Raw genomic sequence first — 25498 nt, 5'->3', positions numbered from 1 at the left:
GCCTGTATTGGCAGGCAGATTCTTAACCACTGCATCACCAGGGTAGTCCTGCCTCAGTTCTCTTGACAGTGCTGGGACACTAATTGTTGACTGAATTGTTCTTAATTTGACCAGGAAAGGGAGAAAAAGGTAGAAACCTTATATTTATACAAGACTCTGATGGCTGAGAACCGAGTCCATTTAACGGTCCACGTTAATTCCACGCACCTGATCATTGTTCCGCCCCTCACATCACCTGCTGTACCCAGACACGGTTCTGGATAGACCAAGTTTGAAAAGCAAGGTGAAGAGAAAAAGACAATTCCTGAACCTTTACCCTACCCCACACCATCTTCACTTCGATGCCCGGTGCCCAGGAGGTGCCAAGGCTCTGCCTGAGACGCCTTTTGAAAAGATTTATTGCTTCTTTCAGATCGTGGGAAGAATTACAGCTTAATCGCAGGAGCTGCTGTTGCCTTGGTGTAGTAGGCAGCTCTCGGTACAGTCACAAATAACAGGCCCTGTCTGTTTGCCAGTCTGAGTGTGCTGGAAATGAGTGTTGTCTCGCATCCCCAGAGGAGCTCTTAATTAAAGCTTCATTATGCACCATAAATATGTTTTATTTGGGGCCCCAGGAGGTGGGATTTTTGATCTGGGGAGGTGTAGGGCCCAATAAGGAGTCAGGAAAGAAACCGTAAGCAGCGACTGAGCCCTTGAATTTGTCTCTCCTCCGTGTGGTCCTGAACCAACAATCAGATCCAGCGTGGGCTTCCCCCAGAGGCCTGTCCCTGGTGCCACCCTCTCAGGGCCGGCTCGGCGGGCATAGTCACACCCCCAAGGCTACGAGTAGACCCGGAGGAGCCTGATGCGTTTCTGGTGGTTAACGATCCAAACTGCGCCAGACGCGGGAGTGAAGAAATCAGATGAGTCTCGAGAGAGGATGGGCTTTTATTGGTCGCTCACTCCTTTAGGTGCTAGAAGAAGGCCGAGTGAAGTGGGAGCAGCTGTCTTGGTCTTCCTGCTTCCCCGCCGTTACACCTCCTGCCGTCGGTCCCGGCGCTGCCCTCCGGAAGCTTAACGTCCCCCCGTTCCCACTTCCTGACTCCACTGTGCTGTGTCCTTCGCCGAGGGCGACTTACCACACGAGGTAAATTCTACTGGGCCTTCGGGGGTCCGGCAGGCACAGCACAGGGGTCTCGGCCGGGCTGGGGCAGGAGATGGGGAAGTAGCACAGGGCTGCCGGTGACTCGGGCGCGGGGCCCGGAGAGGAGGGAAAGGAGACCGGAGGCAGCGGCGGGGAAGAGTCCCGGGCCCCCGGGGAGGCGGGCGGCAGTAGGGGCAGCCGGAGGCTGCAGAAGTTAGTATTGGGCTGCAGGACGGGGGAGAAAGCAAAGACGGAGCAGTAAGGGGAATATTCAACACAGAACAGGGGGTGCTGGCTGCTGTCACCTGCACGAAAGAAAAAGAGCAGTCAGGAGGCAGCCCTCACGGTGGGAAAGGACATTTGGAAAAGGCTGTGAATGAATCTAAACTCAAAACTCGTTCTTCGGGGGCTGAGGGTGGTGTGTCTAGGTGGCCTGGGGGCAGCCGGCCTGGCTCCTGCCCAGGAGGTGCCTGGCTTGGAGCTCAGAGTCACTGAAGAGCTAACCAGGGCAATGGCATCACCCCTCCTCCAAGCCGATGGTCTCCGGCGTCCCTGACAGATGCAGGAAAGTTCTTTCCCACTAAGTTCCCATGTGGAAGCTCGTGGGCCCTTCCCCCCTCCCACAGCCAGTCTAATTAGCTGTTCTGGCGGCAACATATGGTGGCCCGCTGGGTCTCACTTCGGTAACGCTCTCTCCCCTGATTTTCCAGATGCCCCGGGTTGGGAGGTTGTGGTCATGCCCTAATCTGGCCTTTCTGCTGCAGAGGGGAAGCTCGGGGAAAGAGAAAGGAGCAGAGAGATCCTGGTGGGCTCACGGCAAGGGGGAGAGAGCAAGCAGGGAGAAGCAGGTGGACGGGGGAGGTGTCCAAGTGAAGTTAATGATTTGTTCGCTAACCTCACACTCCATCTGCCATCCTTGCTGGACGCAGAATATGGGCACGTGATGCAGTCACGATCCAGAGAGACCCCTCAAGCATGACAGATCTCTCAGCTCTGCCACTAGCCAAGCCGGGTCACCTTGGATCAACGGCTTACCTCCTCAAAACCTGTTTTCTCTAGCCCTGCTCCTGCCAGGGTGGTCCCGAGACCAGCAGCATGGCTGTCACCTGGCGGCTTCTTAGAAGTGCAGCCTTGCTACCCACTCAAACCTACCGAATCAGAACCTGCAGTTGACTGAGGTCCCCAGGTATTTCTCAAGAACTTCTGAAGTTTGAGAAGCAAGGCTATGAGGTCCAAACCTCTGGGATGAGAATCAGCTGTAGAGCTTGTGGAAAAACCAGCTCTGCAGGCCCCTTCCTTGGAGAGTCCGATGCTCTGGGTCAGGACGGGACCCAGGTGTGTGTGTTTTATTAAGGACCTCCCTGGCGATTCTTATCAGAGAACCTGGGGAAATGCTGCGGCTGAACTCAGTTCCTATGCTAAGATGCCATCCGGTTGAAAACCATTACCTATAACGGAGGGCTCTCGGTCCTTATTTACTTGAATCCGCTGTAGGAGCTGACACTCTAACCCACTCATCTCCAAAGGCCTCCCTTGGCTCCTGGAGTGGCTCCTACTTCTCGGACCATTTCTCCGTAGTTGTCTTCTCCCTTCCCTCCTCAGGTGTTCGTATTTCCCGAGGCTCCTTCATCATCTCTCGTTACCCTGTCCACTCTCGCAGGGGAGACGTTCCTGTAGTTCCAGCCACCTCTTACTCACTCCAGGCCCTTGGCTTCCTTCCGGTGGCCAAGAGTTCTCTGCTGAGCAACAGACCTGTGTACCCAGGTGCTTCCTGGCATCTCCTCCTGGCCCGTCCTGGCTGTTCATTCACGGACAACGGCCACAGGATGGGCCCCACCTACTTCTTGCTTTGTCAGCCTTGCAAAGGAAACTGCCATTGGCTTAGTTTTCTGGGCCAGACCTCCAAGATCTCTTTGATTCCTCCTTTTTCCTTCTCCCCATCCCCAGTGCTCACCAAGTTGTGCCAGGCTTACGTCCTTAAACATCCCTCCAGCCCAGGCCCTCTCTCTCTGCTTTTGCTTCAGGTCAAGCCCTTCTCATTTCTCTCCAGGTCCACAGCAGCTTGCAGCTTGTCTCTCGGCTTCTGTCTGCCCTCACCCTCCCAGCCAGCCCCCTTTCATGAACACAGTCAGATTTCTTTTTTTTTTTTTTTTTGCGGTACGCGGGCCTCTCACTGTTGTGGCCTCTCCCGTTGCGGGGCACAGGCTCCGGACGTGCAGCCTCAGCGGCCATGGCTCACGGGCCCAGCCTCTCCGCAGCACGTGGGATCTTCCCGGACCGGGGCACGAACCCGTGTCCCCTGCATCGGCAGGCAGACTCTCGACCACTGAGCCACCAGGGAAGCCCAACACAGTCAGCTTTTAACGATGCCGATCCGATGCTCCATCGCCTCCAGCATGACGTTCAAGGCCCTTGGTGGCCTGGTCCTTGCCTACACGTAGGGCGTCAACTTTACACTTCCTAACTTGTAGCCTGACCCTAAACCAGCGCTTCTCAAGCTCAAATGTACACACAAATCTCCCGGGGGCCCTGTTAAATGCAGGTTCTGAGTCAGTAAGGCTGGGCTGGGATTCATGCATTTTTAACAAGCTCTCCCGTGATGCCTCTGCCCCTAGTCTGGGGATCCTTTGAGGCCCTAGACTCTTTGTAGTTCCTCCGTGTCTGTCATCGCTTCCCCCTCTTCCTTGCTCTCTCCTCCATGCCTTCGCACCCTCGGTACCTCCTGCTGGGCGCACCTTTCTCGCCTTCCTCCCCGGGCCCTGGCTCAATCCCCTCCTTCAGGATTTTCACCCCGCCGGCCCCTCCCCACACATCCTTAGAACTTGCCTTGGCTGGGGCGTGTTGGTGTCCTGCCCTCCCACTAGGCAGTGAGCCCCTGGAGGGCAGGTCCTGTGTATGGGGCAGTTGAATGTACCTATGCTAACATCCCATAGGTACTGGGGGTACAAATGGATGAGTTTATTGGTAATCAAAGAGGTAAATTTTTTAATAACCAAGTTATGACCTTTCACATCTCAAACTAAAATTTCTTTGGTTGAGCTATTCTCTTATAAAGGTGCTAACCTGGGAGCAGTCTATGGTGTTGGAAGCAGGCTTCATACATAGAGGGAGGCTTCGGGATTAACCTTTACCTGAAGCCCAGTCTATACCCAGGATTTCAGTCCTCCTGTCTACCTGGTGGGGTTGGTAACAACTCCATTTTACTGACGAGGAAACAGAGTTTGGAGAAGTTGCCAGTTTACATTTATAGGGCTGGTATGTGGTAGACCAGGAATCTGAGCCAGAGCTTCAAATTCCGGGCTCTGTGATGCCCCAGGCCCCTCTGTCTTAGGAGCGTTACTGTAAATGGACTGAGAATTATGGTTCTCTCTACAAATGTGGGAGCATTTGCTTATGTTGGTTGTTTTCTAACTTGGGCAGACAGCTTGGAAAGTTGTTGGATGCCAATGGACTTGCCTGGAAACCCATCAATCTTGGCCTTTCAGAGGACATCTTCAACAGAATTTATTTGCCAGGTAAGTCATGAAGATTGGGATTTGCCCTCAAATTTCCCTTCCAGGCTGCTCTTCAAATGAATAGTTCCCAATCCAAAAGAGACCACAGTTGTCTTAAATGTGTACATTTTAAAATCTGAGTTTACTGCTTTTTCTTAGTTTTACAGTCTCCACTATAAGCCACTATTAATCTGACTAGGTTTTGCTACTCCTACAAATTCGAATCTGGTAATGACTAACACTGAACTCAATAAGGAGTGAGGAGAATTTCAGAACATTTGGCTTTGTTTTAAAGGGCAAGGTTTTGGAAGCAGTCTCACCAGACTCCATCCAGATCCATTTTCCTGGCACGTAACTAGCAGGACTCTGCCCGGGCTCCAGGTGAGAGGAAAGGGCAGGAGAGGGTACTTACTTCCTGTGAGCCTGGCACGGGGATCAAGAGTGACTTAGGACTCCAGGTGCCAGACCCCCACAGCACAATGGCCTTTGGATGCCTCTGCATGTCCTGGAAAGGAGAGGTGGCTCCTTTCCAAGGCAGGATGGGGCTGGTAGGGGTTTTGGGAACAGGCAGGAGTCCAGGAGCTGATGGCCACCACAGCTCCCTGCACTCACGGGGCCTGCTGTCAGCTCTGCTTCCCCCTGATTCATTCATGGGAGGATGCAGATCCTGCATACAGACTGGGCTTTCGGTAAAGGTTAATCCCCAAGCCTCCCTCTGCTTGAAAGCAGAATATGTAACTCGGCCAGGCTTATTTCTCACCCTGTGTCAGTGTTCACCTTGATCATGAAATAGGATTTCTGAATCAAATGCACATCAGACCCAGCTGGGTCTTGACTCACTGAGTTTTCCACGTCTTTTTGGGGGGGAAGCAAACCTCTCGCTTGGTGAATGCTTTCTGATTGTTCATCTTTTTCCATTTGGTGTTTTGCTTTGGAAATTCGGGGCACAGTAGAAGTGTCTGTACCTGCGTTTGTGTTAGGAGTTTAAAAATATAACCCTGATTTTTGGTAAAGGAGAAAAGATTGGGGTGGGAGGTGGGGAGGAGGTAACGTGAAGACAAAGAAAACGAAGTTTTCTGGTCCATTCTCCCTACTGAATACAGCTGCCTTGTACCCGATACCTTAAGGCTGTCATGTATGAGCTATGGTGTCGGGGGCCGTTCTAATGGCTGACCATATGTTTATCATTGAGTCCTCACAGCCATCCCAGCAGGTAGGGTCTGTGCTGACGCCCAGGCTCTGCCGTTTTACAGATGAAAACACTGAGGCACGGGGAAGTTACTTGCTCCAAGTAACAGCAGATGAGAAACGGGGCTCAGATGCTAATCCAAGCATCTTGACACTAAAGCACTTGCCCAAAACTGCATGGAGGGAGATAACAAGGAGAATCCCAAGCCAACTCATTTAGAAATAGTTCCATGGCGTGTATGAATGAATTTAAAATGCGTGAATTTCTTCTAACAGAGTGCGAAGTACAATGAAGATCTGTTATAAATGTATTAGTAGAGGGCACTGATGGTTCCTCTGTTGTATTGATAAATAGCTGTTTTAGGCGTTCCAGATAATCATTCACATAGAAGGATTATAAGGGAATATCATTACTTACATTTGCATGTAAGTCAAGCCACATTCCCCAGCTGTATTGTTTTATTCAGGAAAGGTCTGGCGTAACACAGTATGGAAGGTGAGCCTATTAGGCAGATGTTGCAAAGGGATTTCACTGTCTTAATGCTTCAGTTTTGCACAGAACTCAGGTCTGACATGGGAAGAAGTTTTGGTGACCTACTGCCAACTTTGGGTGACCCCCCCCCCACAAAATGCTTTAGAAAAATATTTCCCTACAGAGGTGAAGGAAAGCAGGAACCTATGAGTTTACCCAGTGAACTGGATCAACGTGTCCAGATAATTCAGGTCCCCAAGACTCTTTTTCTATAATATCTGAGTTGTCACCACCACTGGACTTAACTTTGCCTGAATGGACTCAGCTTAAATTCTTGCCATGTCCCTGGTCTGTCATTTCACTGTGCTGATGAAGAAACTCTGAGGGTGAGACTCTACATGTAAAACGAATGGATCTTAACACACCAAGGCTTTGCTTTTAGCTCACATGATCAACCCAATTTGCTATAGAACTGAGTCGGCTTCTGTAGTAACTGACATCAACCAGCAGGGCTGTTACACTTGCTGGACGGCCAGGCCACAGTCCAGCTCATGGCTGCATGGGGCTTGGACACGGTCTAGAGCTATAATATGGTGATAAAGCTGGTGTTTTAAAATGTATTTATTTTATTATCATTATTTTTAAGCTGGTGGTTTTTAAAGGCTGTTTACTACAAGTAACATCTCTTATGTGGTGAAATAGATATCTTTCTGCCAACTTGGCTCTCTTGCCTAAACCTTGGTGCTTTCTAGTCTGGTAATTGTTTGAATTTGAGGTTTTATAGAAAGTGAAGTGAATTAATTCTCCCTCTCTGTCAGTGTTGTAAGTCCCGTGTGGCATCCGCTCAGTCGGAAGAACATCTATATTAATCAGACGAGCTAAGATGGAGTGGGCCTAAACTGTCCATTAGAATGATTTATCTCTACAGAGGACAAAGCGCATCATGCAAACAGCTACCTAGTTTTAGCAAGAAGGCTAAAAATTATATCGAGTGACTGGTGTTGCCTTACTTAAATTTATTTTTTTCTATTAAAGACATCCTCAATTTGATACATGACAACATGGATTTTGAAATATTGGGGGAATGATCTTATCTGCCCTATTTCATTCCTTTTTTTTTTTTTTTTTTTTTTGTGGTACGCAGGCCTCTCACTGTTGTGGCCTCTCCCGTTGCGGAGCACAGGCTCCGGACGCGCGGGCTCAGCGGCCATGGCTTACGGGCCCAGCCGCTCCGCGGCATGTGGGATCTTCCCGGACCGGGGCACGAACCCCTGTCCCCTGCATCGGCAGGCGGACTCTCAACCACTGCACCACCAGGGAAGCCCCTGCCCTATTTCATTCTTAAACAGCTGAATTAAAGTCCTAATTCCTACTAAAAGGCTTCAAAATGAGAAGTTGTTAACTACGATGATACTTTCCCCTGATTAAATAAGGAAAAAGAGTTGGGGCTTTGTCTGAACGGACATCATTTCGGAAGTCAATTTTTCTTTAAACTTCATTAAAGCTATAAAATGTGGGTGGTTAATCTAACTGAGAGCTGCCATTGTCTAAAAATGCATTAAGACTTAACCAGACGGGTGGTAGCACGACAGGAGCTATTTAGGATTAGAAAGTCATTGTGATTTGGATTTAAGCGAATTGCATGCTGTTTACGAATTCTTCGGCAGTTCATCTGGATCGCTTCCATTCCACCGCAAGCAGAAGGCAGACCTTTCTGCCTCGTTATCCCAACTTCCACGTCAGTTCCCAGGGGAATCAAGTTTGTCCTACAGATGTTGGCTTTAATGGGGATGAGCCTGAGGGACTCTAAACTTTCAGTTGCATTTATCCCCTTTCTGGATACTATTAAGTTTCTCCTGCCTTAAGCAGAGGACCGGTCTTTGCTTCAAAGGCAGCTAAAGAGTGAATTATTTACCAAATTGCACAAAGGGGAAGATTTACCAAGCCCCCCTTTTTTTTCCCAGAGAGGACAACCCCAGAACTGGAGGACTTTCTCAGCCATAAATTATGCCATTCAGAAGTTTTTGAAAGCGTCCCTTCATGCTCTGGACTGAGTCATAAAATCTGATACCTGGGGCCAAATGCCTTTATCCCTCCCAGAAGGGTGAAGAAGATGAAAAGGCAGCCATTCTGGGCCAGTGCTACAGAAAGCCGATGACTGGGCAGAAAATGTGGGCAGTGGAGACAGTTACTCTGCATAATTCACACCTCCTTGGCCTGAGGGTCTACTCCGAAATGGATTTTATCATTTGCATAAGATCATCAGACCCTGCAAAACCTGAATTGGCCGCTTGGAAAACACTAGGTGTAATCGGGACCATGAATTTGATTGCTGTCCTTCCCTCTGATGCCGGGATTTTAGAGCTTGTGAATTTCAATAAACCCGCCACTCACCTGGAGAGGGTTTGCTGGGGCCCGCGTTCTCTGATTTCTTTGGAGTCATGGTACCTTTATGTTTGTGCTTGACTGATGTTTGGTCAATTGCTGGAAGTCTGGAATCACTCTTATGCGCAGAACTCTTGGCAGATAATCCTGGTTCAGCTAGAGCATCCTTCTCACCAGAACTCTGCCGAAAATGAAAGGTGTCTGAGTATCTGTGGTCAATAGGCCATCTTGGCTGGGCAGAGGAAGAAGAGACAAGCCAAATGCAGCAACCCCTCAACAAAGACACTGGAGCATCCTGCGAGCTCAGTGTGCCCTTTCACCAGATTTCATCAGATTTTCATGGACTGGGCGTATCAATTTAGAAATAATAGCAAAGTTAATGAGTCTGTTTTGTAGAACATTATGAAAAGAATGAATTCCTGACCCTTAAGTAATCGGATGACCAATAAACAGCTCACGTTAAGAGCTACATATGAAAACAGGAGAAACCATCGTGCATTTAAACTTCTTGCTATTTGTTATTTGAACTACTTTGTGGGGAGGGGGAGGAAAAATGTTCCTTATGTTAATCATATACTTGACAATGAAAAGGAAATTTAGATAAGTGTGTTGGGACTGAATCAATGAGACCTCAGTTTAATACTCTGAATTATTGGGTGCAACATAAGACAGATTAATCTTTTTTTTTTTTTTTTTTTTTGCGGTACGCGGGCCTCTCGCTGTTGTGGCCTCTCCCGTTGCGGAGCACAGGCTCCGGACACGCAGGCCCAGCGGCCATGGCTCACGGGCCCAGCCGCTCCGCAGCATGTAGGATCTTCCTGGACCGGGGCACGAACCTGCATCCCCTGCATCGGCAGGCGGACTCTCAACCACTGCGCCACCAGGGAAGCCCAGATTAATCTTTTTAAAAGGCCCCTACTTGTCAGTCTTCTATAAAGAAGTCAGTATAAATCTATGCACGGACAAATCTATGCACGGACAAATCCTGACTCATGCGGTGTCAGAATATCTCAACACAGCCTTGCAGCCGCAATAAAAATTATCCAGGCATTCAATAGCTTTACACTTTGCCACACTTACACCCACCAAAGAAATGAATGAAAACAAACATGAACAATTAGGAGAAACTTGGTCCTGAAGGGCGATTTAAGTCCTGCCTTAAGGTCTTAGATCCTGGTGTTAATATGATTTGCTAGGCGATGCACCCAACAAACAAAACCACGGGGTTCCCCCCCGCCCCAGGGGCAGGGTCAGTAAATACTCCTGCACTGCACAGTGGTCTATATCAGCAAGTCCTCTGAAAGTGTCGTCCTCTGCGGACACAGAGTGCTAAATCAACGTCCTCCACGCCTCCCCAGCGGTGCCAATTGGTATTGATTTTGCTTCCCGTTCTCTCTGACAGTTGTGGCATTTTCATTTTAAGCCTTCTGACTCAGGAAAATACTCTGAATAGCTTTGAATTATTGGGGTAACGTAAGACAAATTACACTCTCAAAAAAGTCCCCTACCTGCCAGTCTTTCTACGAGGATGTCGGTACAAATCTACAGGTGGACAGATCATTATTCTCCAGGATTAGAAATCATGTTTGGTGACTTAGAGCCTGGTGACAGCCTTCAAACAAATAATTATTGTTTCTCCCTGCATTTTCAGAAAACAGACCACCCTCAGATAAAGGGACGGAAAAAAGGAAAGGACATAATGAGTTGGTTGTTCTCCCTTTTCCCTCTTGGTTCTGGAATTTAACAGAAATCCTTGAAAATGATTCTGAAATGTCAAAGATGAAACATGAGGTCATTTCTGAACATGAGATAGGCTTTCCATTCTCAGAAAAGGAAATGTGGGCAAATTTTAATTCTGGTGCCTAAGATGGTCATAAGGCAAGAAGAACAGCGGTGAACATGTGACTGAATTTCTTCCACAAACTGCTCAACACAAACAACTTACATTAGCGAATGGAGAAGCCTGCTCACACATCTGTTTTTCAGCCAATGGAAAGGCAGGAAAGATGCTCTGGGCTAAGATTACCAATATCCATGGTTACAGCATCAGGAGCAGTAACAGTGTCCACTCCTGGTGGGTCCGTCCCCTTCACCCTCAGCCAGGACTAGAATTCTTTGCTTACCCCAGGCAGTGGTGAATCGGGAGGAGCTGGTGAAGAGACTTTTTACTGGGTGGGGTGTTAAGCCATGTTTATCCTTCTTTCACCCATTCATTGTACCTCCAGCATTAATAGCACCAAAGGTGGAAGAAAACTTGGCCAATTAAACCATGCCAATTACATATGGTATCATGCACCTGCCTTCCAAGTATATCCTTCTCTGGTTCCTGGTTCCATCAACCTTACTTCCAGTTGCAAATCTTATCTATCTATCTATCTATATTTTTGGCTGCGTTGTGTCTTCGTTGCTGCGTGTGGGCTTTTCTCTAGTTGCGGAGAGCGGGGGCTACTCTTCGTGGCGGTGCACAGGCTTCTCATTGCAGTGGCTTCTCCTGTTGCGGAGCACAGGCTCTAGGTGCGTGGTCTCAGCAGTTGTGGCTCGTGCGCTCTAGAATGCAGGCTCAGTAGTTGTGGCTCACAGGCTTCATTGCTCCGTGGCATGTAGGATCTTCCCGGACCAGGGCTCAAACCCATGTCCCCTGCATTGGCAGGCAGATTCTTAACCACTGAACCACCAGGGAAGTCCCTGGGAATCACCCTTGAGTCCAGAAATTACAGCTGGAAGTGGGTGTTTTGTCAGTTGGAAACTAAAGCCACAATGGTGAGAACTATCATATTTATGAATGTGCTACTGGGTCTTTTTGTGCTTGCTTTGAGTAATCTTAAGCCAATCACTTCAACTTTTTGTATCTTCATTCGTGTCCTGTCATGTATTCAGCCATTCTCATGTATCCTTTCTCATGAAAGCCCATTATATTATCCAAGGAGGATGCTCCTTGGGTGAAAGAAGTTGAAGTAACTCATTCTGGCAATAAAATGCAGTATTTAAGACTCTGGAGCCCAGCTTCCTGGGAGTGAATCCTGGCGTTTCACGTAGTGACTGTGTGACATAGGATTAGTTTTAGTTCATCTCTTTGCCTCTCAGATTTTCTCATCTGTGAACAATAGTGCCTTCTTTTTGGTGATTCTGTGAGGATGAAATGAGTTAAGGTATGTTTATAGCACCAAGAGTAGTGGTGCCAGGCACTGAGAAAGTGCCATGTAAGTGTTGGCTTTTGCAATTAGCCATTCATGTTCAGCCATTTAAAAAAGTAACCAGCTAACTGCTGAAAATTAACTACCTGCTGTTGAAACCAAAACCATAAACCCCACTGAAAAATTCAAATGGGTTGTCACCTACTTCAAAGAGCAATGGACAGCAAGGTGGGGCAGTTCTGTGGTACAAGTTCTCTTTCAGACAGTAAAGTTCTAATGGCAAACATTTAACAACATTTAAAGATTAGCAGGCAATAAAAATTAAATTATGTTGATTTTAAGCTGATTTTAAAACTGTCTCCTCCTCTCGCAATTTTGAAGAGTAATTACAATTTTCTTCCCCCATATGTTCCTAAGTTGAAATGTCACATGGAGGTGGAGGCAAGAGCCTACTGCTCTTCCTTTAGGGGAAGAAAACTAGCGCTGTGTTTCAAAATCAAAGCCTGAAACATTAAAAAAAAAAAAAAAACTAAACTAAAAAACCCAGACTGCATAATACATGTGTAGACTTTTTTTTTAATTTATTTATTTAATTTATTTATTTTTGGCTACTTTGGGTCTTCGTTCCTGCGCATGGGCTCTTCTCTAGTTGCAGCGAGCAGGGGCTACTCTTCGTTGCGGTACACAGGCTTCTCATTGCGGTGGCTTCTCTTGCTGCAGAGCATGGGCTCTAGGCCCGTGGGCTTCAGTAGTTGTGGCACGTGGGCTCAGTAGTTGTGGCTCGCAGGCTCTAGAGCCCAGGGCTCAGTAGTTGTGGCGTACGGGCTTAGTTGCTCCACAGCATGTGGGATCTTCCCGGACCAGGGCTCAAACCCATGTCCCCTGCATTGGCAGGTGGATTCTTAACCACTGTGCCACCAGGGAAGCCCCATGTGTAGACTTTAAGTTCTCTGTTGGTAATCTGATGAGCGTCCTAATAAAGCCACATTAACTGAAAGAAGTTATTGTCAAAATTAATATTTTTCTGGAGTATTATGGTTTTTTCAGTCAACATTTTCCAAAGATCCCCAACTTGCTCTTTTGGCATCATCCATAATAAAGTAGGGATATGACCTTGCTAGAAACTCTCAAAAGTTCAGAGCAAGACTCACGCTAGGAAAAGAAGGGACTTACGTTAGGGAATTGGGCACTGCAGTAGCGACTTCGAAACATGGTAATGGTTCTAGTTAGACCTCCTGGATGATGGAGACCCAAGGATTGCCAAGTGGGATGCGTTTCTTCAGGGATGTTAGAGTGACTAGATTTTTTTTTTTTAAACACAGCTTTCATTAGTATTTAATGCAGTTCTTTCTAATATTTCTGTCTTTGAGTGTATATATAATTAAAACAACACCACCATGGTTATGATATTGGAACTTCTTGGAACTATTTTAGGTGTAGGACACCTCTTGGTTCTGGATATGTGGGAGAAAAACTTTTATTGTTCTTATCCTGGGATGGCTTCTGCCTTGTTTTTCCAGTTGATTGCTGCTCTCCATGTCACTCAGAACCTGGAGGCCTGGTCAAGTCCTGTGCTGGATAGTGAGTGGCTGGGCACGTTGTGTGGAGTATGAACTGGGATTCTCGACCACAATCCTCAATCCTGACGACTCCTACCCAGTCTCTAGCACTGGTCACCCATTCCAATATTAAAACTGAAAGTAAAATCTCTTCTTTCCTGGATGTTGTACATTGCTCTGGTTTCAGGACTTAATGCGAAGTCCAGGTTCTTGATGTCTCATCACAGAAAGAATTCAGTGAGAGACAAAGTGGTAAGAAGTGGATTTATTTAGAGAGAGAAACACTCCACAGACAGAGTGTGGGCCATCTCAGAAGGTGAGAAAAGGCCTAGATTTTTAAACTGGGTCCTAACAATGTTGAGTCTGAAATGGCAAGGTGACAGTGAGCACAGATGATCAGAAAGGCAAAGAGACAGAAGTAGTCAGGGACAGAAAAGACCAAGTCATTTTCCAGCTCTTGCCTGATGGCTCATTTTCAAGATCTACAGAGCTGGTTCTCAACTGGTATGCCACCTCCCTCCCTCCCACAAGGTGTGCTGATGAATTCTGATGGACGTGTACAAAACGCATTGTAGCCACATGTCATGTGATGGAAGGCTGAGCTGAGTGGATCTTATGACATAGTGTAAAGATCAGGACACGACTTGCTCTGAATAGGAAAACAGACAAAGAGTAGTGTCAGGCTGGTGCCAGAGAAAGACGGTGTGTTTATTACATTTGAGATAAAATGCTCTCCCGAGATCATGAAAGAGAATGATCAAGGCTGTGAACCTCGACACGCAAACGGTCACAACATGGGAAGGGTGACCAAGGAACTGTGGGTGCAAATGAGTATCTTCAGAGTGCTGTCCCCAAAGTCCACATTCATATCGTGCCTCAAACACAAAAAATGGCCTTTGGGAATTAAGGGCAGCTTGTATAAATAGCATTCTGGACAGGATGGGGACTTTTATGGATTCAAGAAATATAAAGTTAGCATGTCCTACACAGAGTGCTGTTATATCCCAAAGCTGGCTAAACATTCTCTCTTCTAGAAGAAACTAAGGGCAGCAAAGTCCTTCCCATGTTCAGGACAATTATTTTTATTTTTATTTTTTTGTGGTGTGTGGGCCTCTCACTGCTGTGGCCTCTCCCGTTGTGGAGCACAGGCTCCGGACGCGCAGGCTCAGCGGCCATGGCTCACGGGCCCAGCCGCTCCGCGGCATGTGGGATCTTCCCAGACCGGGGCACGAACCCGTGTCCCCTGCATTGACAGGTGGACTCTCAACCACTGCGCCACCAGGGGAGCCCTCAGGACAATTTTGAGTTTACCAGGATTGTAAACTTGAACAACAATACAGAATGGATTAGTAATTTGGGGGCGGGGTTTGGACTCAGGTACCACTCACCTGAATCCAACTGCTGCTTAACCCCATTTGCGTCTCCCCACCTGGAGACGTGGCTCCCAGGTGGGGCTGGGCAAGACCAGGCTCAGCAGTAGAAGCCCCTGCTTTCCACTTTGCCACAAGAAGCTTTTGGGAGTTGGCTGGGCTGCCATGTGCAGAAATTTCATGGGCAGTTGTCTCTACCAATGAATTCTGTAGAGAACTCTCTCCTACCTGCCACCTTCTCTCTGATTCTCATGCCAGCAAGTTGGAATGACCCAGCCTGAGACGCTGGTCTGAGAGCAACTGTGGCCTCAGTGGTTAAAGTCTTCATAATGTTTTATCACCATTGGGGCTGCTCTCTGAGGGAGAGGCACGTGGGACTTTAATAGAACTTGCTTCCTGATTACAAGCTATCCCACTAGGGAAGGTCCTCTGGGTGAAACAGAGCTGCAAACTACTGAAATGGCAAATATGACATGTTTTATGACACTTGCTAGTATTTCTTAAAATGCAAATGAATCCTTCGTGTGCTGCAGAAATCTTGGTTGGTTTACATGGGTGGTGACGATACATTTTCATGCTTTGGGGGACAAGTATGTGTAGTATTCTCTGAAATGGAGTTCTGTGTGGTGGGCAGTGGGTAAGGAAGTGGCATGTGGCCAGGAAATTGATGGATGTAAAAAATCTGAGCACTAAGGTGTAGTGTTTAGTAGCACGTTGAGACTGCCCTCCGTTGGGTATTTTTCAGGAGTGGTTTTGCTACAATGTATTTCTCCTTCGTTCTTTTTTTTTCTTTTGTTTTTTGTTTTTTTGTTTTTGCGGTACGCAGGCCTCTCACTGTTGTGGCCTCTCCCGTTGTGGAGCACAGGCTCCGGATGCGCAGGCTCAGCGGCCATGGCTCACGGGCCCAGCCGCTCCGCGGCATGTGGGATCTTCCCGGACCAGGGCACGAACCCGTGTCCCCTGCATCGGCAGGTGGACTCTCAACCACTGCGCCACCAGGGAAGCCCCTCTCCTTCATTCTTTATTTGAATTCATATTCTCCTTTTAGTTGAGAGGAACACTTGAAGAACATGAAAGACTTGGCCATTAAATGGAGGTCATCCATGAAAATACCTCCTACTCAGAATAATAGGTCATAAAACATGGGAATTAATTGAACAGCATCATATGTATCTACTGTGTCTTCAACCCAATATAAAGACAAGATACTTGCAATGGGAGAGACACAATTTATACCATACTAGCAAAATGCAAAACAAAGTTTAATTAAGTGATACATTGGGTGGCACCAATTCTAAATTTCAAAGAAACTCACAGCAAAAAAGTGAGACGTCAAGGGAGGCTTCATGAAGGGGATGGTGTTTTCTAGGAATTCAAGGAGCAGTAGGGACCAGCTTCGGCTGGAGGCAGCATGGGAGCCAAGGTACGGATGGAGTGACACCCACGGCGTGATTCTCAGGCAGCAAGGCGTATGGCCAGAGCAGAGGGTGTGAGAAGGAGAGGTGAGAGACAAAGTTGGCTGGCAAGCTGGGGTCAGATTGTGGGGGGCTCTGAGAGTCAAGCAAAGAATTGAGAGTTAATGTGATGGAGAATAGGGTCCAACTGAAGGTTTCTGAGAAGAAAAATGCTTAATGTGGTACTTAAGATTAGCTTGTATGTTTCTTTCAGAGGAAGAAAACAAAGCATCTTTTTGTAGTTTCAATGGCTTATTTTTGTAAAGTGTAAGTCTTTTCTTTATTGCCAAAAAAAAAATCCATGTTCATAATGGAAAACTAAAGACAAAGAGAGAAATTTTAAAGCATTCAAAACTCCATTAACCTTGAAATAAAAACTGCAAATAGCTTGGTCTGTGTTCTTTCAGACACCCCCCCCCTTTTTTTAAACATCTTTATTGGAGTATAATTGCTTTACAGTGTTGTGTTAGTTTCTGCTGTATAACAAATGAGTGTGATGGAGACTACTAGCTTCCCACTGAAATCCCTTCTCAAGTGATAAGAGCTACAGCTGGATGTGGCTGCCCACCTTGAACCGAATGACTCAGTTTCCACTGCAACTAGGTGTGGCCTCAGGAGGAAAGTCTCACCAGTGGAGTGGGAGCACAGTTGACATGTACAGCCTGCTTCAGAGATAATCTCTGGCCCTGCTTCTCGGCTGGAGAGGCAGCAACTTTGAAAGTCACGTGTTGAAGACAAGAGAACCATCATTGGCCTGAATCCCTGTAAGTCCTGGTGGAGGAGAGCGGCCTGCTCTGGCAGCTGGGCCATCACAGGTGCAAGAAATAAATTCTTTCTTGATTGAATCATCATATTTTTGGTCCCTTTGTTATAGCAGCTGACATTACTCTTGCACACATATTTATGCATCTGTATAAATATTGTTTTTTAACAAAAATAGAATTGAGCCATACATACGTTGTCGCTTAACAATACATTGCATCAATAGATACCTTTCTATAATTTTGTCAACCTTATTTTGAAAATTTTCAAATCAATGGAGAAGTTGAAAGAATAGTACAAATAACATCCATTGCCCTTTGCCTTGCCAACTGGCTTTCTCTCCCTCTCCCCCATCCCTCCCTCTCTCTAGACTTCATAATACTTTACCCCTGAATACCTCAATACGCATCTCCTATCAAAACGGACATTCTCCTACAAAGCCACAATACCATTATCTTACCCGAGAGAATTTAATAGTTCCATAACATTATTTATTATGTAGAGCATATTCAAACCAAACTGTCCCGAAAATGTCTTTTTAGCTGTGTATTTTGATCTATGATCCAATCAAGATACACCCATTGCACGCAGTTATTATGTCTCTTTTGTTCTCGGCCCTTTTTGTCTTTTCGTGATTTTGACTCTTTGGAAGAGTCCCAGCCTCATAGAAGATCGACCGTTCTGAATTTGATGGCTTTCTCATAATAAAATTCAGGTGAATCATTTGGGGTTAGAATATTCCATAGGTGGTGTGGTATCCCTCTTTATAATATCAGCCTAACAATGCTGTTTGGTCTCTAGGGTAAGGCGGTGACTGCCAGATTTTTCCACTATAAAAGTGCATTTTTCCCTTTTGTAATTAGTCGGAAATCTGTGAGACGATTCTTTGACACTAAATACCCTATTCACGATACATTTTACCCAGTGATTTAGCATCTTTTGATGTGCTTTGCCTGGATTGATAATTACGTCAAGGTCGCAAAATGATGAGTTTTCTATTTCTGTCCTTTCTTCTACAATTACTAGCTGGCATTCTTCTCTAAAGAAGAGCTTTCCTCCCTTCTTGTTTGTTTGTTTGCCTCTTTGTTAGCATCACTGTGGTTTCAAGGACACATTTTATTCAATCGTCTCGTCACATCTTTTGAGGCTCAAATCGTCCCAAAATTGGTGAACGGGAGTTCATTCAAGTTTGCTCTGACTTGAGTCTCCGAGCACTTCTACGCTTTATGGCACAATAGAATTTCATAGCTTCACCTTGTACTTTACCTGGCTCAGACCTAGAATCAGCTATTTTCCCAATAAGCTCTGGTTCCTTTTAGTTTAGAAAGCTATTTAGAAATCAGTATCTTCATGCTGTGTGTGTTCATTGCTCCTAGAGGGACATTGTTCCTAAGTCATTTCAATGGAGTTAATTAGAAATGTGTATTTAACACTAATACATATTTAGTGGAAGGGGTTTTCCCTTCCTTTCTTTTGTTTTATATTTGTATCTTTTTATTTAAATCTTTAAAATCTTTATTTTTAAAGATTTTAAATATTTAAAATTTTTATTCCTTAATTATATTTAAAATCTTTATTCCTTAATTATATTAATATATGTATTTAATTTAAAATCTTTATTCCTTAATTATATTAATATATGTATTCATTTGTTTTACTCTGTAATGAACATGAAATAATTTCAGAATCACAGTACAAATATACTCTAAGAATAGACCCATTAAGTAAAACTTTATTGTTTCTTGGCAGTTCTCTTTGTCTTTACAATATATTCCTATTGTATGGCTCTGTCATACTTACTTTTGTTGGTCATTTAGGTTGCTTCCAACTTTTTCTATGATAAATAATGCTATGATGAATATTCTTATATATTTATACACATCATCAATTATTTCTTTAAGTTCCCAAAGTGGGAATTTATATTAGTAGATTAACAGCATCACAAAGATTTACAATATTTTGTTCCCAAATTGTCCTCCAGAAACATTGTACCAATTTACATTTCCAGAGGTACGTGAGAATGCCAATTTCTACATAACTTTTCCAACTACGTATTATCTTTTTAAAAGCGACTTTGTCATTTTGGGAAAAGACTATAATTTTAATCTGTAACTTGTATGTAATTTTAATTTAATTATTATTATTTTTTGGTCACGCCATGTGGCATGCAGGATAGTTCCCCAGCCAGTGGTCGAACCCGTGCCCGCTGCAGTGCAAGCATAGAATCTCAACCACCGGACCACCAGGGAAGTCCCCTCATTTAATTATTAAGTAGGTTCATTTATTTAGCTCATCTATTTAGAATCTATATTCCACCAATGTCTAAAAAGTGACTTAAAAGTTGAACTGAAAACAGTGTAAAGAAATAGAAAAAGAAAAGGCAAAACTAATTTATGGTGAAAATACTCGGAACAGTGGTTGCCTCTAAGAGGGACAGAGACAGGAATTGACTGGAAAGGGTCATGGGGTGATGGAAACTCGAAACATGGTTACATGCATTTATCAAAACTCGTTTAAAAAAGTGAATTTTGATACATTTTAAAAAAGGAACTGGGCTTCCCTGGTGACGCAGTGGTTGAGAGTCCGCCTGCCAATGCAGGGGACACGAGTTTGTGCCCCGGTCTGGGAGGATCTCACATGCCGCGGAGCGGCTGGGCCCGTGAGCCATGGCCGCTGAGCCTGCGTGTCCGGAGCCTGTGCTCCACAACGGGAGAGGCCACAACAGTGAGAGGCCCGCGTACAGAAAAAAAAAAAAAAAAAAAAAAGAAGCACATATATTACTGAGTCACAGATTTCTAAAAATATCTTGATGATTATTTCAAGGATTGTGGTTTCCTTTGAAATCCTGTGCATCTTATTTTATGCATTTGAAAATATTATTGTGAGAAGAGGATCCAGAGAGGTCATCCGTATTGCCTAAGAGGCCTGTGATACAAAACCAGGATAAACCCCCAGGTGTAGAGTGAGAAGAGAAGCGAGCCTGGAGGAATCCCAGGACTCAGCGCCGAGGAGGAGGAGAAGCCAGGAGAGCGTGGCTTTGCAGAAGCGCGGGGACGCAGCATTCTGAGGACAGTGGAGTGGCCAGGCGAGCTAAAGCTGCCGAGAGGTGCAGTGCAGTGAGGACTGCGAGAGACGCCCTGCATCACAGACGTGGAAGGCATCTGACGAAGAGCCGTTTCTGTGGAATAACCTGTGTGGCAGCCAGATTGCAGTGGGTTGCGTTGTGAGTAGGAGGTGGGGAAACTGAGTCAGCGTAAATGATTCTTTTGAGAGCTTTGTGAGGGAGAAGCAGTAAGTGGAGGGGATGGGGGCTCAAGGAAGGTCTCTTCTGTTGCTCTCTTATGATTTTTGGTAGGAAACCTTGGATCATGATTAAATGCTGATGGGAAGGGAAGGCTCTGGTACAGAGTTGGAGACGCGGGAACGGAAGGGACAATGGATGGAGTGAGGGTCCTGAGCAGAGATGGAAGGGTTGGTAACAGGGTGGGAATGAGGGGAGGGTGGTGCAGAGGGAAAGGGGTGGATGGGTTGGGCAGCAGCGAGCTGAGGGAGCTTCCACGTGAGGACCACTGTGGAGTGGGGTGGAAGAGAGGAGGGATTGGGGAAAGGGAAGAAGGCTTGAAGTGGAAGGGACAGTTGACCAGGGAAACTGGGCAGCATCGAAGAGTTGCAGGAGGTTAGTGGCCGTGACCTTCCAGGGGCACCATTTTTCAAGGTTGGGTGATTTTTTTCCGGCAGTCACCAGTGGTATGGGTGCAGACCCAGAAACTGTGGATGGGCAGGATTTGGCCAGAGAGGTGTGTCAACAAAACGGAGGGCAAGGGAAGTGTTAAGAGGATCAAGCACAGAACATAGGCTGCTTGGGAAGGGAAAAGTTGGTAGAGAGGGGACAATGAAAGGACAAAGGGAGAGGAACCAAGGGACCAGAGGTTATTCATTACTATATCCCCATACCACCCAACACAGTGTCTTGGACACCAGTGATTTATAATTCCTTAACAAATAAAGCAATTGTTGTTGTCAACAAAAGAAGGTTTTAGGGTGAAATGCTGTATTTATAGGTTATGTTTAATGCGAGTATGCCCCTGAATAATCATGTCTCGCAACTGACTGAAAGAATTTAAAATTTTGATATCTGAATTTTAATAGGTTTTTAACAAGTTTCTTGGTTTTAAGAAGCAAGTAGAACCATTTTTTTTTAAGTAGGGGATTTTAATAAGATGTTGTAAACTGAAATATACAGCACTACATAAAATGCGAAAAAAGCCACTTTATCATAATCTTCACTCATGCAATTCCTGAGCTGCTGAGTCTAATTAACACGGGGACCTCTTGGGGTCAGAGGTCAACATTGCTCGGCACCGGCGATTTCACTGAGCTGGGATGACAATTGGTGTTTGTCTCGCTGGGCCGAGTGGCAGAATCACCCCGTGGAAGGATTGACTCTAGGCCGTCCTGCTTATCTGTTCAAAAGGCAGGAGGACGTTCTGGAAGCAGCTGCAGTTAAAATGACAGCTGCCCCATTTCCCTGCCATGCCCTATTTTAAATTACCTAGTGGAGCTCAGGTAAAGCGCAGAAGCGGAGGAGAAATGAAGCACTGCCGGCTTTGCCCAGACCAATTATCACTCGTTTGTGCCATTTACTGCTGTGAAAGCCTTCCAGGACCCTGGTTTGCCCAGGGGCCTGCACCCCAGGGCTTCCAATTACTCTATAATATGATCACAAAGGAAACCTTCAGTTCAGTCTGGTGAGTTACCCGGTGGGACATTTAAGCACACCAAGATGACCTCTTACGAAGTGCGAGTGAGTCCTGGGTCAACTTTGGGCTGTTCTGAGTTTCCTCTGTCCACGGAGAGCTGCTTCTGTCTCTGTGTTCTTGCCCACCTGTGACAAAAGGAACGTACCCAGAGCTTTAAGGAAGCCACCTGTCGCTTTGCGGAGTGGTAGGCCAGGAAAAGAACGTTCTCTTTAGCCAGTCACTCTGGTCGCCACCGATGAGGAGGTGGTTTCCGAATGGTTGATGCGGTTTCAGTCTTCAGACCCAAACTGGCCGTTGCGCGTTGGCGGTCTCAGCAAACCACTCTCTTCTTGATGATTTCAGGCCAGGCCCGGGTCTGCCCACCACTCGTGGTAACGGTGCCCACCTTCTTCTCCCGCTCGAGGCAGGGTCCTGCTCTGGCGGTTGGGGCTACACTGCTGTGATTTTCATCATGTGCACATTCCTGCACATTCCTAAAACATTCCTGTGACTGGCGGTCATCAAACATTCATGGAGCTCCTAGCGCGTGGTGGAAAAAAGAGCAGCTAAGCCCGTGCGCCACAACTACTGAGCCTGCGCTCCAGAGCCCGTGAACCACAACTACGGAGCCCGCGTGCCACAGCTACTGAAGCCTGTGTGCCTGGAGCCCACGCTCCGCAACGAGAGAAGCCACCGCAATGAGAAGACCGCGCAACACGACTAGAGATAGCCCGCGCCCAGCAACGAAGACCTAACACAGCCAAAAATAAATAAATTAAAAATTTTTTAAAAAAAGAACTTTCTAACAACTAGTGTGTCTAAAACTGCAATGGGTGACTAGACAAAATGTCCTTCAAGGTCCCTTTCCTGTGCTGTGAACCTATGATTTAAAAAAAAACAAAAAAATGTGTTCTTCATCTACACCATCCACACGCTTCTGCCCGTGCACACGCGGGCCGTGGTACTCAGCGGGGTGCTCCTGTCTGCCCCTCACCTGGCCATCGCCCTGTGCACCAACGCCCGGGACCGGTTCCCGCTCAAGCAGTTCTAGAGGCTGGAAGTCCAAGATCAAGGTGCCAGCAGATTTGGTTTCTGGAAGAGTCTGGAAGTGAGTCCTGAAGAATGAAGTCTCAGAGAGCTGTTGGTGGGGAGGTGACCTGCCCAACAAGACAGCAGGTCCTAGAGAATGCCACCCTCTGAGGGACAGCATCATCTCTGCTTCCAGGCCCCCTGCACCATCTCTTCCTTCCTTCTGTCCCTCCATCTCCCTTGCCCTGTGCCCTCCCTGGGTACCTCACCTGGGTCCTGCCTTATAACTTCCTGCCCCTGGGTGGGGCCTTTGTCTCAGATTTTTTAAAATATGAAACATGGCAAAGTAGAGAGAATAATAATAAACTCCTATATACCCATCATTCAGATTCGAAAATTGGCATGATTTTTCGCACATTTACTTCATTTATTCTTTTTTCCTCTTGCTGAAGTCTATTAAAGCAAATTCCAACCATCAAAAAAGAGCAATAACCAGTGCCTGCGCCTGAGTGGCTCCCAGCCTAAGGATGAGACAGACAGGAAAACGTATCCTAAGATGGGCTTGAGCCCAGACGGTATTCTGGGGAATACAAAGGAGGGACAAGAACAAAGCCACCTGACCCCCAGGAGCAGCTATTCCCAGAGGAAGTGTCCTCAGAGTTGAGGGTCAGGCCATTCAGGGCCTTGAGAGCCATCAAACACTTTGCTAAGGTGTTTGAACTTGATCCCAAAGACATGGGGAACCACTAGAGAGCTTTTAATAGAGGAGTGGCATGTTCCAGTTTGCTTCTAGAGGGATCCACTCATAATGCTGCCTGGGAGACTGGCCGGAAGGGGTGAGGTGAAGACAAAACGATCAGGAAAATGGCTCCTACAATAATCCAGGCAAAAAAAAAAAGACAGGGCCCTGCAAAGGAAGGTGCTGGTGGACAGATTCAAGAGAGAGGAGGGAAGACAGTCTAACTCTGGTGTCTGACGGCCGTGAAGTTGAGAAGGGGCAACAGAAGGAGGCGTCTGAGATAATCTCCAGAATTCCGGCCTGGGCAGCAATGAATTCAGGAAGAGGAACCAATCTGAGGGGAGAAGACAATGGATTCAGCCTCTTGAGTCTGAGGGGGTGGTGGGACAGGCCAAGGAGGACAGACCAACAACTAAAATGGAAAACAAACTCCAACGAAAATTCCCGACAAACCGTGGGCTGCACTTTCTGCCTCCTGACATCCGTGTTGGGCTCGAGATGCTGGGTGTGGAGCTGCACTGTGACTCAGGTGCACCTGGAGGGCACGGAATCTGCGCTCGAGTCGAGGGGGCGGCGGTGACCGCACCTGGCCAGGTGTTAGGGATGACTCACAGCCTCCTACCCAGCATGTATGTGTGTGACCTGCCTCATTTTCACGCAGGCCCGGGGCCAGAACGACGGGAGGCCCGGCCCACGGGGAGTCTGACAATGGACAGGTAGAAGTTAGAGAAAATTAAGTGTGAGTCACAGAACGCATATGCCGTGTGCTAAGCTGGCTGCTTCCGTGACACCATCAAGGGTGTTGGTAGGTTGACACTGACAGATTAATGGGAGAACAAACAGCTCCCCAAGAGCGGTTTGAAAGAGGAGAAGCTGCAGGTTTCACAGGCAGGAGAGGCTGGAGAGGCAGGTAATGAAAGGAGACATGCGAATATACCCAAGTTGGAGGAAAACACCAAATGCAAAGCGAGCCAGCCTTCGCGGACACCTGACTCAGCCACGGAGAGCAAACGTTTGCAAAGAGCTGCGGTGGGCAAAAGCATTGTAGCGTGGAGTACGTGACGACGGTTTCTGGGAAACAAAACCCCTTGCTGGCCCGTGGGATCTTGTCTTGTTTCATCTTTTGGACTTGACCATAAACAGGAGCAGTGCTGTCCTATAGAATTTTCTTCAGTGTTGGAAATGTCCTATATGGCAGCCATGGGCCACATGTGGCTCCTGAGCCCGGAACTGCGTTTAAAATGTTATTTTAATTAAATAGTCCCACATGGCTAGTGGCCGCTGTATTGGACAGCACAGTTTTAGGCTTTTGCTGCCCTCGTGTAGGAATGCACTTTCTGACTTTTTAAGCCACTGCAGATTACTTGAAGAAGCTTTATATTTCATTTCAACCTCCAACGTTTGTGTGGATGATCACGAACAAAACAATTAAGATGTTTATGTTGGGTAACTGCCTTCACACTTAAGCTCACCTTGCCTTCTGGGAGGTTCGGGCGATCTCACGGATGTAACCATCTTGCTGAGCCAGGCCTGGGGCAGAGCCGGCTGCTGCTGGGGGCAGGTTAGCCGCCTCCTTCCAGTGTAACGCTGGGTCCTGGTGACCTGGAATCTAAACGTTTAGCCGCTCGGTTGCTGATGGTGAAAGGATGACAATCCTATTCCTATTATCGGAGCGAACGGTGCTCTTGAAAAACTGAGGGCTGGTGCCCACCTTCTTTGCCAAATATAGTGACCACATGTCCTCAGTCCTTGAGATTTGTGCTCTTGGAAGTGGCCCATCCAGCAAGGATGCAGGATCTTGGAAGATGAGAAGGGGCCATGATGACTTTCTTCATTGAAGGTTGCTGTCCCCCAAGTCCTGGGCTAATCAGTTCCATCATTTTCTCTGGGGAAGTTGGGGGTCCTGGCCCTTCTCTGTGAAGTCTTTTTTTTTTTTAAATTCAATTTCTTTTTAAAAATATTTTTATTTTTGAACTTATTTTTATTATGTAATTTTGGTTGCGTTGGATCTTCATTGCTGCACACAGGCTTTCTCTAGTTGCGGCGAGCG

The 25498-nt window shown here is 46.7% G+C and overlaps 1 protein-coding gene across 1 annotated transcript in view; it reads right to left on the bottom strand.

Moving 5' to 3' along the window:
• Nucleotides 1–25498, bottom strand: part of MARCHF10 (membrane associated ring-CH-type finger 10) — a 78901-nt gene that overhangs the window by 38851 nt on the left and 14552 nt on the right. Inside the window, exon 3 of the mRNA XM_024761131.1 lies at nt 8672–8843. Within this exon, the coding sequence (XP_024616899.1) occupies nt 8672–8843 (172 nt within the window). The remainder of the gene's footprint in view (nt 1–8671; nt 8844–25498) is intronic.

Source organism: Neophocaena asiaeorientalis, unplaced genomic scaffold (genome assembly GCF_003031525.2).
Source record: "Neophocaena asiaeorientalis asiaeorientalis breed wild unplaced genomic scaffold, Neophocaena_asiaeorientalis_V1.1 scaffold30, whole genome shotgun sequence".
Taxonomy (NCBI): domain Eukaryota; kingdom Metazoa; phylum Chordata; class Mammalia; order Artiodactyla; family Phocoenidae; genus Neophocaena; species Neophocaena asiaeorientalis.
This window is presented reverse-complemented; position numbering and strand designations above follow the sequence as displayed.